The following is an 18,646-nucleotide window of genomic DNA, read 5'->3' as shown; positions in this document are numbered from 1 at the left end:
ATTGGCACCTAAAGTGGAGAGCAGTCTTGTGGGACTGAGCCCTTAACCTGTGGAATCTGACACTATCTCTGGGTAGATCGTGTCAGAATTGAGTTGAATTGTAGGACGCCCAGCTGGTGTCAGAGAATTGCTTGGTGGTATGGGGAAAAAAAACACATATTAGAATAGGAGTATAATTATAACATGGAAAGATGCTCAACCTCATTGGTCATCTGGAAAATGGAAATCAAAACCACCGTGAGATATCATCTCATCCCCACTAATATGGCTAGAATCAAAATTTCAGATAATAACAAATGTTAGGGAGGATATGGAGAAATCAGAACACTCATACACTGCTGGTAGGAATGTAAAATGGTCAATCACTTTGAAAAATAGTTTGGCAGTTCCTCAAATGATTAATCATATTGTTGCTATGAACCTTAAAAACATTATGTTAAATGAAGAAGCCAGTCCCAAAAGAACACATATTATATGATTTTATTCATATGAAATGTCCAGAATAGGAAAATCTATAGAGACAGAAAGTATGTTAGTGGTTGCTTTGGCCTGGAGAGGATAGAAGGGATAAGGGAGTGATAGCTAAAGAGTACTTTTTGAGTTTCTTTTTGAGATGATGAAAATGTCCTAAAATTGACTGTGGTGGTGGTTGCACATATCTGTGAATATACTAAAAACCATTGAAGAGTACACTTTAAATGGGAAAATCTGATGGTATTTAAATTATAGCTCCATAATGTTATTTTAAAAAGACACAAAGAAAGTCTTAGCCAGATTTAGTAATTAATTGAATATGAGGGACAATGAAGAGGGATTCAAGGATGATGGCCAGGTTCTGGGTTGGCCAATGAATACTAAGGCAGAAAATAAAGGAAAAAGCAGGTCTAAGGTAAGAATAAATGATTAGAGAGAGTGAGATAGCATATATAGAGACTTGTACACTTTTTGAAGGGCAAGGAGTCATAGCCTTTTTTGAGTATCTGCTAAGAAGTATGTCCCCCCTCTCCACAAAACTGTGAATATATTACCATCCCCCTCACATATACAGATAATTTTGAATAACATTTAAGGGGTTCTACAGACTTCTGTGTTGAGAATGCCCAATCTAAGGTTACTCAGGATGATCAGCAGGGAGTGTTCCTCAGGTCCTGGCATAAATGAGGAGTACCGGGGATAGGTATGGACTGGCGGATAGTGACCCTGCAGCAAGGCTGGGTTCTTCCTGAGTGTCCTGAAGGTGAGTAGTGTTAGGGCCCAAGACAGGCCACCCCAAAATATCCCACAATAGAATACTGATTATTTTGAATTAAAGTTACTTGAGAAGCAAAAAGGGCTTTCTGACCCTCATGTCTCTGTTCCCCCTGAAAGCAGGAAATAAATCTCCCACGTGAAAGGTGCTCTCCCTGCATCCTTATTACCAGAGCTAGAGAAGTCAGAGCCAAGAAGCCTCCATAAACAAGCCTTGCAAATTTACTACCTCAAGTCTAAACTCTGCTTAAATTCCTCACTAATTGCATACCTCAAATCTAAGTTTCTTTGTCCTGTCATTCCTCACAAATGTAGTGTTTCTTTGTGTAAAAGATACATATACTGCCTGCTTTGTACACTCTCTCAGCATCATTTCTCTACGATCTCCAATACATACGTATTAAACTGGGTTTTTCTCCTGTTAATCTGGTCTTGTGTCAATTTTATTATTAGTCCAGCCATAAGAACATAAGAAGAGTGGAAAGCGGATTTTCCCCACCCCGACAGTAGATTAAGGTGAGAATTCTAGCAGCCTGCACTTCCTAGGCCAGGTGAGAGAGAGCAGAAAGGTTCCAGGAAGTTTCCACCTGGAAAAGGGGAAAAAGAGGAGAGAGCAGGAAAACTTGGAAGGTTCTCCACCCAGCAATCACTTCTCTAGGATTCTTGGAATCCCCCATCACAGAAGTGTAGAAAAGCCCCATCTGGTTTCCCGTATGAGAACATTCACCCCATCTATCTGGGAGGTGAGTTACTAGGTGGGAATTTTGGGGAAGAAATGGAGAGAAGGAACCAAAAAAATTTACTCAGGTCACTACATTGGCCACCTGTCCATCTATATTTTTGGAGTAAGCAACAGTCAGGAGCCTGAATGTAGGAAATGAGAGGCTCTGGAATGTGACTGTGAGAAGATCAGCACCTTCCCAACCTCTTGTCAGAACAAGGATGATCTAACTATCTCTGGATTCCTCAATCTGCCTCTGCCTCACAGATCTTCCCTTTGCTTAGGTCTTCAAAATCATCATTAGTAATAACCATTAAATTTCAGCAGATGACTTCGGTTGTGAGCAAATGCTTTTCCTTATTTAATGAATGTTTATTATAATAGAATAAAATATAAATATTTATTAATAAAACTTGAAATTTGTCCCAGAAGGAAAAAAAGGTGGATTATTTACATAAAATGGCCAAGATCTGACAACTGGACTTCTCCCTGAAGATTTACTTCACAGATCATTTTCAAAACACCAACGGTGTTCAGGAAGATTTCCCCTTTTTTTTCCATAAAATTTTGAAACAACCTAGAATGTTTTAAAAACGAAGTCATGTGGAGCCGAGAGAAAATATTTTCTGCACAGTGCAGGAGAACATAAACAATGAGGTTTTTTACTTTCCTAGGTTGAAGCATGTCTTTCAAAAGTGAAATTTCATAATGTTCAGCTTTTTGAGGCATATTAATTGTTAGAAAGAAAATAAATAGATATTATTAGGAAGCCAATTTACAGCCAGGGAGAAGAGGAGAGAGAGTAGAAAAGGCCAAAGCCAATGCCAAGGCCTTGGGTGGGGGGAGGGTGAGATGTACACCCTCCCTGGTAACCAGAGAAGGGCAGACCCCAACCGCACAGCGGTGAGGCCACCTGGGGGTCCTCAGATTGGAGAGGACAGAGTGGAGTGACAGGGCGCTGCCCTCTGGGGTCTCGCGCCTGGACGGGTGGAGGGGGAGTTCGTGTGTGCGTAGCTGGAGGGGAGGGTCCTGCCGAACTCCCCACAGGCCGGCCGGTGGTGGGTGTGGGGAGGAGGGAGAAATCGTAGGTGACGCGGCGCCCTCACGTGACCGGGAGCTGCAGAGCGACGCAGCCTTCGGTGCAGTCGTCACTCCAGCCTGGATACCGGCTCCCCGCTGCCCTGTGCACGGCGGGCTGGCATCGGGCCCTGGGAAAGCGGAGCAGGTAAGGGCCTCGGGGCCGCGCGCCGAAGCCAGGGCGGCAGCGGACTGCCTACCCCGGAGGCCGGCGCGGGGGATCAGCACAGCGTGTTCCCGCCAGCTTTCTCCACATCCCGGTATTCTTGGGAACAGAAGTAGTGGTCCACTGGGGTGGGGGTGCAGGAGCGGCAGGGTTCCAGGGAGGGCAGTAGAGCAACTAAGAGCAATGGGAAATCACTCCTGAGATCCTGCAGAAAAATGGTGAAGCCCTTGGGGCGGGGGGCGGGGGGCGGGGGGGCGAGTGGAGGGGCGACCAGGGGGACCAGGAGTCGAGCCGTGGCGGGTCGGCGCCCAGCGCTTGGCAACAGTCCCCGCTCTCTCCATCCCGGCCCTCTGCAGGTCTGCGAGTCCAAGTGTCCTGGCAGCGCACCTCCCAGCGAGAATCGGGAGGACAAGGAGACAGCAAGGATAGGCCCAGGTCGGTGCGGAGGACAGTGGTGGCGGGCAGGGGCAGAGCCCAGTCTGAGACCCCCCTCTCAACTTCCCCATCCACTGTCCTCCATTTTGGTGCCTGCAGGGACCTCGGGATGGATTTGTAGGGAAGATGGTGGGGTTTGGGGGGAGGGGAAGAGACAAGTGAGAAGGATGGAGGAGGGCTCTGACTGGGGGGCCCCCTAGAGGGCGCACGAAGCCTTTCAGTAGGGAAAAATGAAATTTTAAAACTGACCTTTGAGGGCTGGCCCGGTGGCGTAGCGGTTAAAGTGCCCACGCTCCGCTGCTGGAGGCGCGGATTCGATCCCGGGCGCCCAGCGACGCACCGCTTGTCAGGCCATGCTGTGGCGGCGTCCCATATAAAGCGGAGGAAGATGGGCACAGATGTTAGCCTAGGGCCAGTCTTCCTCAGCAAAAAGAGGAGGATTGGCATGGATGTTAGCTCAGGGCTGATCTTCCTCACAATAAATAAATAAATAAATAAATAAATAAATAAATAAATAACCTTTGATAGCCAAGGCTCTGAAAGGTAAGTAGAAAGTCCTCTGTCCTCGGTGCTGATCTGTCCACCAAAACTTCAATCCCTTTTCTCACCTTTTGTCTCCTAGGAGAAATGGAATCCAAAGAGGAACAAGTGGTAAAAAATATCAACTTGAAAAATACCAACCAGGAAAATGAAAAAATGGATGAAAAAGAACAAGATGCTAATAAAGGAGAGCCCTTGGCCCTCCCTTTGGAAGCTGGTGAATATTGTGTGCCTAGAGGAAATCGTAGGCACTTCCGTGTCAGGCAGCCCATCCTGCAGTATAGATGGGACATGATCCAGAGGCTTGAAGAGCCGCGGGCAAAGATGAGAGAAGAGAATATGGAAAGGATTGGGGAGGAGGTGAGACAGCTGAGGGAAAAGCTGAGGGAAAAACAGTTGAGTCATAGTTTGCGGGCAGTTAGCACTGACCCCCCACACCGTGACCATCATGATGAGTTTTGCCTTATGCCTTGAATCTTGATGTTTTCCCTGACGTTAATAGGGAGACACCTGCTTTCTAAATTTAAATGTTCATGATGTACCTTTGTTGTAAACCTTTTCATGTCACTCGTTTCTGGTGGGTCTCTTATTACCAGCTTCTAGTTGAATGTTGTGTTTTTGACCCAGTCGGTAAGATTTTGTTAGTGGGAGAATTTTACCTATTGCATGGAAAGATGTGCATTATATATTGTGAAGTTAATAAAGCAGTTTAAAAAAGCAATGTTTGTGTTTATTATTTTTATTTCAAATCTTATATTCATCTATTTAATACATGAAGAGAAAAAATGCCAAAATTAAATATACCAAAGAATTAATGCAGGGACTCATTTCTGTGAGATGGGTCGGTGTGTTTTCTTTTATATTTTCTGTAGTTTGAGAAGAAATGGAAACTATTTTTAATGACCTTACGAAAGCAAGAGGGTCACTCAATGAATACTTGATCACAAAATTTGGATCTTTTAGCCAGATGAGTAAACCTAGGAATTCTTTATAAATTGGGGACTCTATTTGCTTCACATAACTGAAACAAGGTCATGAGTGTGTGAACTGTGTTTACTTATTTTTGTTCCCACCCCCACATATTAGACAAGATCCCCTATCCTCAGATTTTACTTGAGATGCTTAGCAGAGTCCCCAAGGATAGGTCTTATCGGTTCGGCATCCCTCCTCTCTGCAGGACTGCGATGTCCGCTGGTCAAGCTGCAATTTCTGCCTGACAAGAGGTAGGCACTTAACAAAGTGCAATTAATAATAATGTATCAGGAGCTCTGAGTTCTTGTCTCAGTTCAATCCCTGAAAAAAATAACCTTGAATATGTAACTTCACTTCCCTAAAAGAGATCACTTGGAATTCCTAAAGGAACACTGGATTCATTTAGTAATGTCTTATTGTTTCTAAATGTATGCTAATCTGCCACCTGTGTGAGAATCACTTAAGAACTTTCTTAAAGATATAAACTCTTGCTCCCACCCTAAATCTACTAAATGGGGCTCCAGAACTTTCATTTTTAGCAAACTTCCCTGGTAATTCTAATGCACATTAATGTAAAGGGCTACTGTGTGTATATATTTATTATGATCTCAATTCTTAAATAGGAACCGTAACAACTAGAAGAATGTAAAAGTGAATATCTGAATTCAGTGGAGAGGAGCATTAAAATGCAAAGGACAAGAAAATTAAAAATACTTTTAGATTTATTACCAATAAAAATTAGAATTGAAAGATATACACTAAAAAGTTAACAGTGGCTATCTCTTGTGGGATATTGGGTGATTTTTTTCTTTGTACTCAGCTACATTTTTTCTTAAAGAACATGGATCACTTGTGCTAAAAAGAAATAAAAGCCAATAATAGATCTAGATCCAGGAACTCTTCAGTGAGCTTATAAATTCAATGGAGGCACTTAAAAATTCTCATTGATAGAACTTAGATATGTAGATTTCAAGTTACCCTTGGATATGATATTCATGCCCTGGTGTAATTATCCCTCCTGTTGAATGTGGGCAAAATCACTCGGTCTTACTTCTAATTAATAGAATACAGCAAAAGTAATGTGATGTCACTTCTGTGATTGTATTACAGAAGATTGTGACTTCTGTCTTGCTAGTAGACTCCCTTCCTATCCCCTCTCCTCTTGCTGGCTTTAATGAAACAAGTTGCTATGTTGGAGAGGCCCATATGGCAAAGAACTGAGAGTATCTTCCAGCCAACAGTCAGTGAGGAACTGAGGATCTCAGTCCAATAGCCTTTAAGGAGGTGAATCCTGCCAAATAACATAAGTGAGTTTGGAAGCAGATTCTTCCTCAGCCAAGCCTTCAGATAACACCCTGGCGCTGGCCAACATATTGATTGCAGTTTTGTAAAAGACCCTAAGACAGAGGACACAGATAAACCACACCCACACTTCTTACTCACAGAATCTCTGGGATAATAAATGCATGTGGCTTTAAGCTGCTGAGTTTTGGAGTAATTTGTTACACAGCAATGGATAGCTAATACAGTATATATCTCTACAGGATATTGATGCTTTTTAAACATAACCACAATGCGATAATCACACATAAAAATGGACAACAGTTATTTAATGTCCAGTCAGTGTTCAAATTTCCAGTGGTTTCATAATTTTTAACCCCAAACTATATAAACCAACAAAAAATAAATTAGGTTCCTGAGCAATACTATTGGTCTTGTCAGGTTGCAAAGGACAGGAAGAACATAATATAAACATTTTTACTGGAAAGCTGACAAGAATGTGTGTTTGAAAAAGAGTCTCATATCCAGCATAGGACTGGAGCCACAGACTCTAAAAATCTAGCAAATGCTAAGAGAAAAACTAGTCTGTTGTATGCAATGAAAATATAGGGTTGGGTGAGGATCAGGGAGGGGCATCATACACACAACATCATAACCCAAAACAGTCATTTGATATTCTGATACCTGCATTTTGCAGGTATCTTGGAAAAACAGTTATACTTAATTAAATTTGCCAAAATAACCTGTTTAACTCTAAAATATAAAGCATTGGCTAGTGCTCGCTTCGGCAGCACATATACTAAAATTGGAACAATACAGAGAAGATTAGCATGGCCCCTGCACAAGGATGACACGCAAATTCGTGAAGCGTTCCATATTTTTTAAAGAGTACAGCTTTCAGACAGAGGTCAAACTAAAGTGACCATCAATTCTGTATAGAAGAAGTAAGGAACAGAGAAGGACTACTAAAACACTGAGAAAAAAAAAAAGTTAAAAAATGGCAGTAAGTACATACTTATCAATAGCTACTTTAAATGTCAATGGACTAAATGCTCCAATTAAAAGGCATAGGGTGGCTGACTGGATAAAAAAACAAGACCCATATATATGCTGCATACAAGAGACACACTTCAGACCTAAAGACACTCACAAACTGAAAGTGAAAGGATGGAAAAAGATACTCCACGCAAATGGCAATGAAAAGAAAGCTGGGGTAGCAGTACTCATATAAGACAAAATAGACTTTAAAACAAAAACTGTAAAAAGAGACAAAGAAGGGCATTACACAATGATCAAGGGAACAATCCAACAAGAGGATATAACACTTGTAAATATCTGCGCACCCAATGTAGGTGCACCTAAATATATAAAGCAATTATTAACAGACATAAAAGCAGAAATAGACAGTAACACAATAATAGCAGGGGACTTTAACACCCCACTTACACCAACGGATAGATCATCCAAACAGAAGATCAATAAGGAAACATTGCCCTTAAACGACACACTAGAACAGATGGACCTAGTAGATATATACAGAGCATTCCATCCAAAAACCGAAGAATACACGTTCTTTTCAAATGCACATGGAACATTCTCCAGGATTGATCACATATTAGGCCACAAAACAAGTCTCCATGAATTTAAGAAGATTGAAATAATACCAAGCATCTTTTCTGACCACAACGGTATGAAACTAGAAATCAACTATAGGAAGAAAATCAGAAAAGCCACAAATACATGGAGATTAAACAAAATGCTACTGAACAACAACTGGGTTAACGAAGAAATCAAAGAAGAAATCAAAAAATACCTGGAGACAAATGAAAATGAAAATACGACATGGCAGAATTTATGGGATACAGCAAAAGCGGTTCTAAGAGGGAAGTTTATAGCGATACAGGCCTATCTCAACAAACAAGAAAAATCTCAAATAAATAATCTAACAATGCACCTAAAGGAACTGGAAAAAGAAGAACAAACAAAGCCCAAAATCAGTAGAAGAAGGGAAATAATAAAAATCAGAGCAGAAATAAATGAAATGGAGACCAAAAAAAAAAAAAATAGAAAAAATTAATAAAACCAAGAGCTGGTTCTTTGAAAAGATCAACAAAATTGACAAATCTTTAGCTAGACTCACCAAGAAAAAAAGAGAGAAGGCACAAATAAGTAAAATCAGAAATGAAAGAGGAGAGGTTACAACAGACACCTCAGAAATACAAAGGATTATAAGTGAATACTACGAAAAGCTATATGCCAACCAATTCGACAATCTGGAAGAAATGGATAAATTCTTAGAATCATACAACCTTCCAAAACTGGATCAAGAAGAAGTAGAGAATTTGAATAGACCAATCACCAGTAAGGAGATCGAAACAGTAATCACAAACCTCCCCAAAAATAAAAGTCCAGGACCAGACGGCTTCCCTGGTGAATTCTACCAAACATTCAAAGAAGACTTAATACCTATCCTTCTCAAACTCTTCCAAAAAATTGAGGAGTGGGGGAAGCTCCCTAACTCATTCTACGAAGCTGACATTACCCTGATACCAAAACCAGACAAGGACAACACAAAAAAAGAAAATTACAGGCCAATATCACTGATGAACATCGATGCAAAAATCCTCAACAAAATACTGGCAAATCGCATACAACAATACGTTAAAAAGATTATACACCATGATCAAGTGGGATTTATTCCAGGTATGCAGGGATGGTTTAACATTCGCAAATCAATCAACGTAATACACCACATTAATAAAATGAAGAACAAAAATCACATGATCATCTCAATAGATGCAGAGAAAGCATTTGACAAGATACAGCATTCATTTATGATAAAAACTCTGAATAAAATGGGTATTGAAGGAAAGTACCTCAACATAAGTAAGACCATATATGAGAAATCCACAGCTAGGAGTGATGTCAGCATCATGGCGGAGTGAGCTTTCCCGTGAATTCTTCCCCCACAAGATACAACAAAAGCAACAGCCACAGACCAACAACGGAATCCCAGACAGTGAAAAGCTAGAGCGGAGGGATCCACACTGCCGCACATCTGAGAGCGGAACGTGCTGGGCCCCTGGAGGAAGTGGGGAGAGGTAAGGAGAACTCTGCTCCCTCCCCATCAGATCAGCGATCCCCATCCGCGCGGCTCCCAGAGAGGGGGGAGGGGCGGCCCTCGGCGGGAAACTGTAGCTCTTCGGGCTCTCTCAGCCAGTGGGAAACTCCCGCACAGAGGGCTCAGAGGAGCCACAGGGCTACCATCAACATCTGAGCACCCCAGAGAGCGGATAAAGAGGGGCAAAAGAGAAGCCTCCCATGTCAGGGACCCAGAGGGCAAAAGAGAGAGCTCCCCCCTCCCCGCAACCCGGAGTCTGCAGCTCGACCAGACCTAGCGATCCGAGGCAGACCTGAACAAACTGGACTGGACCCGTGGATCGCAGTGGGGAAAAAACAAAACAAAACAAAACGAAACTGCGGATCGCAGCAGAAAAACTGGGGCAGAGCGCAGGGGGCTTAGACTACACAGCCCTTTACCACCAGACAGTGGCGGCAGGTGGAAATTGCAACCAGAGACTTCCAGGATGAGGAAAATCAAAACCAACACAGGAACCACAATGCAAAAATATATGAAATCACCAGACCAGAAACATAATGACAAGCACCCAGAAATCAACCCCGAAGACACAGAAATCCATAAACTAAATGACAGAGATTTCAAAATAGCTATCATAAAAACACTCAACGAAATATGAGACAACACAGACAAACAATTAAATGAGATTAGGAGTTTCTTCACAAAAGAGATTGAAATCATAAAGAAAAACCAATCAGTGCTGATGGAGATGAAGAACACAATGGAGGAGATAAAGGAGAATCTGGAATCTTTAAAGAACAGAGCTGACAATATGGAGGAAAGAATTAGTACTTTAGAGGATAGGAATACAGATATACTCCAGATGGAAGAAGAGAGAGAACTAAGACTAAAAAGAAATGAAGAAAGACTCCGAGAAATATCGGACTCTATTAGAAAATGTAACATAAGAATTATAGGTATTCCTGAGGGAGAGGAGAGGGAAAGAGGAACAGAGAGCCTATTCAAGGAAATAATAGCTGAAAATTTCCCAAATCTGGGGAAGGAGCAGGAAATACCAGTAAGCGAAGCCAACAGGACACCTATATATATTAACAGACAAAGGCCTTCACCACGACACCTAGTGGTAAGGCTAGCCAGGGTCAACGACAAAGAAACAATATTAAGGGCAGCTAGACAAAAACAAAAAATAACGTACAAAGGAACTCCCATCAGGCTCTCAGCGGATTTCTCAAAAGAAACTTTTCAGGCTAGAAGAGACTGGAATGATATATTCAAAATACTAAAAGACAAAAACTTTCAGCCAAGAATACTCTATCCAGCAAAAATATCCTTCAAATATGATGGAGAAATAGTAACTCTCCCAGATAAACAAAAGCTAAGGGAGTTCATGGCCACGAGACCCCCACTACAAGAAATACTCAAGAAGGCCCTCAGGCCTGAAAACAAGAAGAGAAAGGGAACACAAAGCTTGGAGTAAGGAGAAGAGTAGGTAGACAAAATCAGAGAAATAGTAGATCTTTACCGGAATAGGTTAGCAACCACTTAAATACTAAACTCAAAGATCAAAGGAAGAAATTCACCAAAAATAAATTTAACCTCATCACTGTAAACACACAGCCACAACACAAGATAGAATAAGGTATAACAAGAGCAACTTAGAAGGGGAAGAGGAAAGTGACTGAATTGACTTAGTATAAGGAAATAGGAGGCTATCAGATAATGGACTAGCTCATACACAAGATTTTTTGCCCAAACCTCAAGGTAACCACTAAACAAATAATCAAATTAAAACCACATATGATAAACAAAGAGAAAACTAGAAGAATCATAAGACAGAACAACCAAACTGAATTGGCAGTCCAAAACAAATGGGACAAGAAACAAAGGAAATGCAAAAGAACCAGAAAATAAGTGACAAAACAGCAACATTCAGCCCTCATATTTCAATAATTACCCTAAATGTAAATGGATTGAACTCTCCAATCAAAAGATACAGAGTGGCAGGATGGATTAAAAAGCAAGACCCAACAATATGCTGCCTTCAGGAAATACATCTTAGCACTAAAGACAAACACAGGCTCAGAGTGAAAGGATGGAAGACAATACTCCAAGCTAATGGCAAACAAAAGAAAGCAGGTGTTGCCATACTCATATCAGACAAAGTAGACTTCAAGATAAAACAGGTTAAGAAAGACAAAGAAGGGAAATATATAATGATAAAAGGGACACTCCATCAAGAAGACATATCACTTATAAATATATATGCACCCAACATAGGAGCACCAATGTACATAAAACAACTATTAACAAACCTAAAAGGAGAAATCAACAACAACACAATAATAGTAGGGGATCTTAACACCCCACTTACAGCAATGGATAGATCATCCAGACAAAAAGTTAATAAAGAAATATTAGACTTAAATGAAAAACTGGACGAGATGGACCTAGTAGACATATACAGAGCACTCCATCCAAAAACAGCTGACTACACATTCTTCTCAAGCGCGCATGGAACATTCTCTAGGATAGACCATATGTTGGGAAACAAAGCAAGCCTCAATAAATTTAAGAAGATTGAAATCATAACAAGCATCTTTTCAGACCATAAGGCTATGAAACTGGAAATGAACCAGGAAAAAAAAACTGGGAAAGTGACAAAAATGTGGAGATTAAACAACATGCTACTGAACAACCAATGGATCATTGATGAAATTAAAGGAGAAATCAAAAACTATCTGGAAACAAATGAAAATGATAACATGCCATATCAAACCATATGGGATGCAGCAAAAGCGGTCCTGAGAGGGAAACTCATAGCGATACAAGCCCACCTTAACAAACAAGAAAAAGCCCTAATAGGCAACCTTAAATTACACCTAACAGAACTAGAAAAAGAAGAACAAAGCCCAAAGCCAGCAGAAGGAGAGAAATAATAAAAATCAGAGCAGAAATAAATGATATTGAGACCAAAAAAACAGTAGAAAGGATTAATGAAACAAAGAGTTGGTTCTTCGAGAATATAAACAAAATAGACAAACCCTTAGCCAGGCTTACTAAGAAAAAAAGAGAAAAGGCTCAAGTAAATAAAATTAGAAATGAAAGAGGAGAAATTACAACAGATACCATGGAAATACAGAGGATTATAAGAGAATACTATGAGAAATTATATGCCAACAAATTGGACAATCTAGAAGAAATGGATAAATTCTTAGACTTATACAACCTCCCAAAATTGAACCAAGAAGAAATGGAGAATCTGAATAGACCAATAACAAGTAAAGAGATTGAAATAGTAATCAAAAACCTCCCAAAAAATAAAAGTCCAGGACCAGATGGCTTCTCCAGTGAATTTTACCAAACATTCAAAGAAGATTTAATACCCATCCTCCTCAAACTATTCCAAAAAATAGAGGAAGATGGAACACTTCCTGAATCATTCTATGAGGCCAACATCACCCTGATACCAAAACCAGACAAAGACAATACAAAGAAAGAAAATTACAGGCCAATATCGCTGATGAACATTGATGCAAAAATCCTCAACAAAATATTGGCAAACCGAATACAACAATATATTAAAAAGATCATACACCATGATCAAGTGTGATTTATACCAGAGATGCAGGGATGGTTCAACATCCGCAAATCAATCAACGTGATACATCACATCAACAAAACAAAGAATAAAAACCACATGATCGTCTCAATAGATGCAGAGAAGGCATTTGACGAGATACAACATCCATTTATGATAAAAACTCTCAATAAAATGGGAATAGAAGGAAAGTACCTCAACATAATAAAGGCCATATATGACAAACCCACAGCTAACATCATACTCAACGGGGAAAGACTGAAAGCCATTCCTCTGAGAACAGGAACGAGGCAGGGCTGCCCACTCTCACCACTCCTGTTCAACATAGTACTGGAGGTTTTGGCCAGAGCAATTAGGCAAGAAAAAGGAATAAAAGGAATCCAAATAGGTAACGAAGAAGTAAAACTCTCACTATTTGCAGATGACATGATTGTATATATAGAAAACCCTAAAGAATCTTTTGGAAAACTGTTAGAAACAATTAACAACTACAGCAAAGTTGCAGGGTACAAAATCAATCTACAAAAATCAGTTGCATTTCTATACGCTAATAATGAAGTAACAGAAAGAGAGCTCAAAAAGATAATACCATTTACAATTGCATCAAAAAGAATAAAATACCTAGGAATAAATCTTACCAAGGAGGTGAAGGACCTATACAATGAGAAATACAAGACATTATTGAGGGAAATCCACGATGACATAAAGAAATGGAAAGATATCCCATGCACGTGGATTGGAAGAATAAACATAGTTAAAATGTCTATATTACCTAAAGCAATCTACAGATTCAATGCAATCCCAATCAGAATCCCAATGACATTCTTCACAGAAATAGAAAAAAGAATACTAAAATTTATATGGGGCAACAAAAGACCCCGAATAGCTAAAGAAATCCTAAAGAAAAAGAACAAAGCAGGAGGCATCACAATTCCTGACTTCAAAACATACTACAAAGCAATAGTAATCAAAACAGCATGGTACTGGTACAAAAACAGACACACAGATCAATGGAACAGAATTGAAAGCCAAGAAATAAAACCACACATATACGGACAGCTAATTTTCGACAAAGGTGCTAAGAACATGCAATGGAGAAAGGAAAGTCTCTTCAATAAATGGTGTTGGGAAAACTGGACAGCCACATGCAAAAGAATGAAAGTGGACCATGTGCTATCGCCATTCACAAAAATTAACTCAAAATGGATCAAAGACCTGAAGGTGAGACCTGAAACTATAAAACTCATAGAAGAAAATATAGGCAACACACTATTTGACATTGGTTTTAAAGGAATCTTTTCGGATGACATGCCTACCCAGACTATGGAAACTAAAGAAAAAATAAACAAGTGGGACTTTATCAGACTAAAGAGCTTTTATAAGACAAATGAAACCAGAATCAAGATGAACAAACAACCAACCAGCTGGGAGAGAATATTTGCAAAACATACATCTGACAAGGGGTTGATCTCCATAATATATAAAGAACTCACACAATTGAACAACAAAAAAACAAACAACCCAATCAAAAAATGGGCAGAGGAAATGAACAGACACTTCTCCAAGGAAGATATACAGATGGCCAATAGGCACATGAAAAGATGCTCAACATCACTAATCATCAGGCAAATGCAAATCAAAACAACACTAAGATACCACCTCACGCCGGTTAGAATGGCTATAATCACCAAGACAAAAAACAACAAATGTTGGAGAGGATGTGGAGAAACAGGAACCCTCATACACAGCTGGTGGGAATGCAAATTGGTGCAGCCTCTATGGAAAACGGTATGGAGATTCCTCAAAGAATTAAAAATAGAGATGCCCTATGATCCAGCCATCCCACTACTGGGAATCTATCCAACGCACCTGAAATCAACAATCCAAAGAGGCTTATGCACCCCTATGTTCATTGCAGCATTATTCACCATAGCCAAGAAGTGGAAGCAACCTAAGTGTCCCTCGACTGACGATTGGATTAAGAAAATGTGGTATATATATACAATGGAATACTACTCAGCCATAAAAAAAGACAAAATCGTCCCATTTGCAACAACATGGATGGGCCTGGAGCGTATTATGTTAAGTGAAATAAGCCAGAAAGAGAAAGACAAACACTGTATGATCTCACTCATATGTGGAATATAAACAACCCATGGACAGAGAAAACTGGACTGTGGTTACCCGGGCAGTGGGGGTGGGGGGTGGGCACAAGGGGTGAAGGGAGTCATATATGGGGTGATGGACAAACAAAAATGTACAACCCAAAATTTCACAATGTTAGAAACCATTAAAACATCAATAAAAAAAAAAAAAGAAATCCACAGCTAATATCATCCTCAATGGTGAAAAACTGAAAGCTATCCCTCTAAGAACAGGAACCAGACAAGGATGCCCACTGTCACCACTCTTATTTAACATAGTACTGGAAGTCCTAACCAGAGCAATCAGGCAAGAGAAAGAAATATAAGAGATCCAAATTGGAAAGGAAGAAGTGAAACTGTCACTATTTGCAGATGACATGATTTTATATATAGAAAACCCTAAAGAATCCACCAGAAAACATTTAGAAGTAATAAACGAATATGGTAAAGTTGCAGGATACAAAATCAACATACAAAAATCATTGGCATTTCTGTACACTAACAACGAAGTAGCAGAAAGAGAAATTAAGAATACCATCCCATTTACAACTGCAACAAAAAGAATAAAATACCTAGGAATAAACTTAACCAAAGAGGTGAAAGATCTGTACACCGAAAACTATAAAACATTGCTGAAAGAAATTGAAGAAGACACAAAGAAATGGAAAGATATTCCGTGCTCTTGGATTGGAAGAATGAACATAGTTAAGATGTCCATACTTCCTAAAGCCATCTATAGATTCAATGCAATCCCTATCAAAGTTCCAACAACATTTTTCACAGAAATAGAACAAAGAATCCTAAAATCTATATGGAACAACAAAAGACCCCAAATAGCTAAAGGAATCCTGAGAAAAAAGAACAAAGCTGGAGGTATCACACTCCCTGATTTCAAAATATACTACAAAGCTATAGTAACCAAAACAGCATGGTACTGGCACAAAAACAGACACACAGATCAATGGAATAGAATCGAAAGCCCAGAATTAAACCCACACATCTATGGACAGCTAATCTTTGACAAAGGAGTCAAGAACATACAATGGGGAAAAGAAAGTCTCTTCAACAAATGGTGTTGGGAAAACTGGATAGCCACATGCAAAAAAATGAAAGTAGACCATTACCTTACACCATACACAAAAATTAACTCCAAATGGATTAAAGACTTGAATGTAAGACCTGAAACTATGAAACTCCTCGAAGAAAACATAGGCAGTACGCTCTTTGACATCGGTCTTAGCAACATCTTTTCAAACACCATGTCTGACTGGGCAAGAGAAACAATAGAAAAAATAAACAAATGGGACTACATCAAACTAAAAAGCTTCTGCACAGCAAAGGAAACCATCAACAAAACAAAAAGACAACCTAACAATTGGGAGAAGATATTTGCAAACCATACATCTGATAAGGGCTTAATCTCCAAAATATATAAAGAACTCATGTATCTCAACAACAAAAAAAATAACAACCCAATTAAAAAATGGGCAAAAGACCTGAACAGACATTTCTCCAAAGAAGATATACAGATGGCCAACAGACACATGAAAAGATGTTCAAAATCATTAACTATCAGGGAAATGCAAATCAAAAGTACAATGAGCTATCACCTCACGCCTGTCAGAATGGCTATAATTAACAAGACAGGAAACAACCAGTGTTGGAGAGGATGTGGAGAGAAGGGAACTCTCATACACTGCTGGTGGGAGTGCAAACTGGTGCAGCCACTATGGAAAACAGTATGGAGATTCCTCAAAAAATCAAGGATAGAACTACCATATGATCCAGCTATTCCACTTTTGGGTATTTATCCAAAGAACTTGAAAACACCAATTTGTAAAGATACATGCACCCCTGTGTTCATTGCAGCGTTATTCACAATAGCCAAGACTTGGAAGCAACCTAAGTGCCCATCAAGGGATCAATGGATAAAGAAGCTGTGGTATATATACACAATGGAATTCTACTCAGCCATAAGAAACGATGACATCCAGCCATTTGTGACAACATGGATAGACATTGAGGGTATAAAGCAAAGTGAAGTAAGTCAGAGGGAGAAGGTCAAATACCGTATGATTTCCTTCATTAAGTAGTAGATAATAACAACAATAAACAAACACATAGGGACAGAGATTTGATTGGTGGTTACCAGAGGGGAAGGGGGGAGGGAGGAGGGTGAAAGGGATAATTCAGTACATGTGTGTGGTGATGGGTTGTAATTAGTATTTTGGTGGTGAACATGATGTAATCTATGCAGAAATAGAAGTACAATGATGTACACCTGAAATTTTTACAATGTTATAAACCAATGTTACTACAATAAACAAAAATTAAAAAAAAAAAATAAAGCATTGGCTAGAAAAAGTGGCTGCCAGACTGACAATGTTGGAATGATGCAGGCATAAATCATCAGATTACCAATCACCGTTGTGGTTGAGTAAGTACCTGCAACGAAAAGTTATATTACTGAGTTACAGTTAGAGAAAGTGTGGGACTGAGATAACAGGATGAACAAGCAAACATATGAAACCATTTCACCATCTAGTTTGATTGAATAAGGCAAGGAGTAAATTACTAAGAAGTCTTTTTTTTTTGAGACGCACAAAATTTATTTTTATTTATTTATTTTTTGTGAGGAAGATCAGCCCTGAGCTAACATCCATGCCAATCTTCCTCTTTTTTTTCTTTTTTGCTGAGGAAGACTGGCCCTGAGCTAACATCCATGCGCATCTTCCTCCACTTTATGTGGGACGCCGCCACAGCACGGCCTGACAAGCGGTGCATTGGTGCGCGCCCGGGATCTGAACTCCGGGCCGCCAGCAGAGGAGCGTGTGCACTTAACCGCTATGCTACAGTGCCAGCCCCAAGAAACACAAAATTTAGAGCACTAATATAAGTACATGGAGGAGATAATTTGTGGGTCACCAGGACTTCAAATCTTGAAAATAAGGAGAGTTATGAGTTATAAGAGTTATAACTCACCCTCTGAGAGTTATAAATGGATAAATCTGATAGACAATGGACATGGCTTTCCATCTCTGAGAATAACACGATATTATCTATGAATGTGATACTGAAAAGGTTGAAAACATCTAGTATTCCAATCAATGTCATCTGGGAGTTGTCCGATGGAGGCAGGGTCATGGAAATGCTTCAAGAAGGAAAATGGTAATAATAATATGCCCATGTGAAGCAGGGTCTTGGAGATACTTTAAACGATTTGAGATTAAAAAGGTAGAGGTCCAAGGAAACATTTTAGAAGATTTTAAGGAAGAGAACTATAAAATAGATGGCATAAATGTAGGGTAAGAGGTGGCATAAGAGAGAAGGAAAGATGCAAAAACAGGGCAAAAAAATAATGCAA

General features: G+C 39.7%; 1 protein-coding gene and 1 non-coding gene across 3 annotated transcripts; both read left to right on the top strand.

Moving 5' to 3' along the window:
• The first annotated feature begins 3,138 nt into the window (after window positions 1–3,138).
• BEX1 (brain expressed X-linked 1) lies at window positions 3,139–4,902 on the top strand. 2 transcript variants are annotated; one of them, XM_058535259.1, is made up of 3 exons: window positions 3,139–3,194; window positions 3,569–3,647; window positions 4,270–4,902. In XM_058535259.1, the coding sequence occupies exon 3, from the start codon at window positions 4,275–4,277 to the stop codon at window positions 4,659–4,661; it is 387 nt and encodes a 128-aa protein (XP_058391242.1). In that variant the 5' UTR covers window positions 3,139–3,194; window positions 3,569–3,647; window positions 4,270–4,274; the 3' UTR covers window positions 4,662–4,902. The 2 variants fall into 2 exon arrangements, with proteins under 2 accessions (XP_058391242.1, XP_058391241.1); XM_058535258.1 differs by lacking the exon at window positions 3,139–3,194 and adding an exon at window positions 3,221–3,306.
• A 2,313-nt stretch (window positions 4,903–7,215) lies between these two features.
• Window positions 7,216–7,322, top strand: LOC131401505 (U6 spliceosomal RNA). Its single transcript, XR_009217704.1, has one exon. It is a non-coding gene; the product is annotated as a U6 spliceosomal RNA (small nuclear RNA).
• Window positions 7,323–18,646: the final 11,324 nt, after the last annotated feature.

The sequence above is a fragment of the Diceros bicornis genome, chromosome X, assembly GCF_020826845.1.
Source record: "Diceros bicornis minor isolate mBicDic1 chromosome X, mDicBic1.mat.cur, whole genome shotgun sequence".
Taxonomy (NCBI): Eukaryota; Metazoa; Chordata; class Mammalia; order Perissodactyla; family Rhinocerotidae; genus Diceros; species Diceros bicornis.
This window is presented reverse-complemented; position numbering and strand designations above follow the sequence as displayed.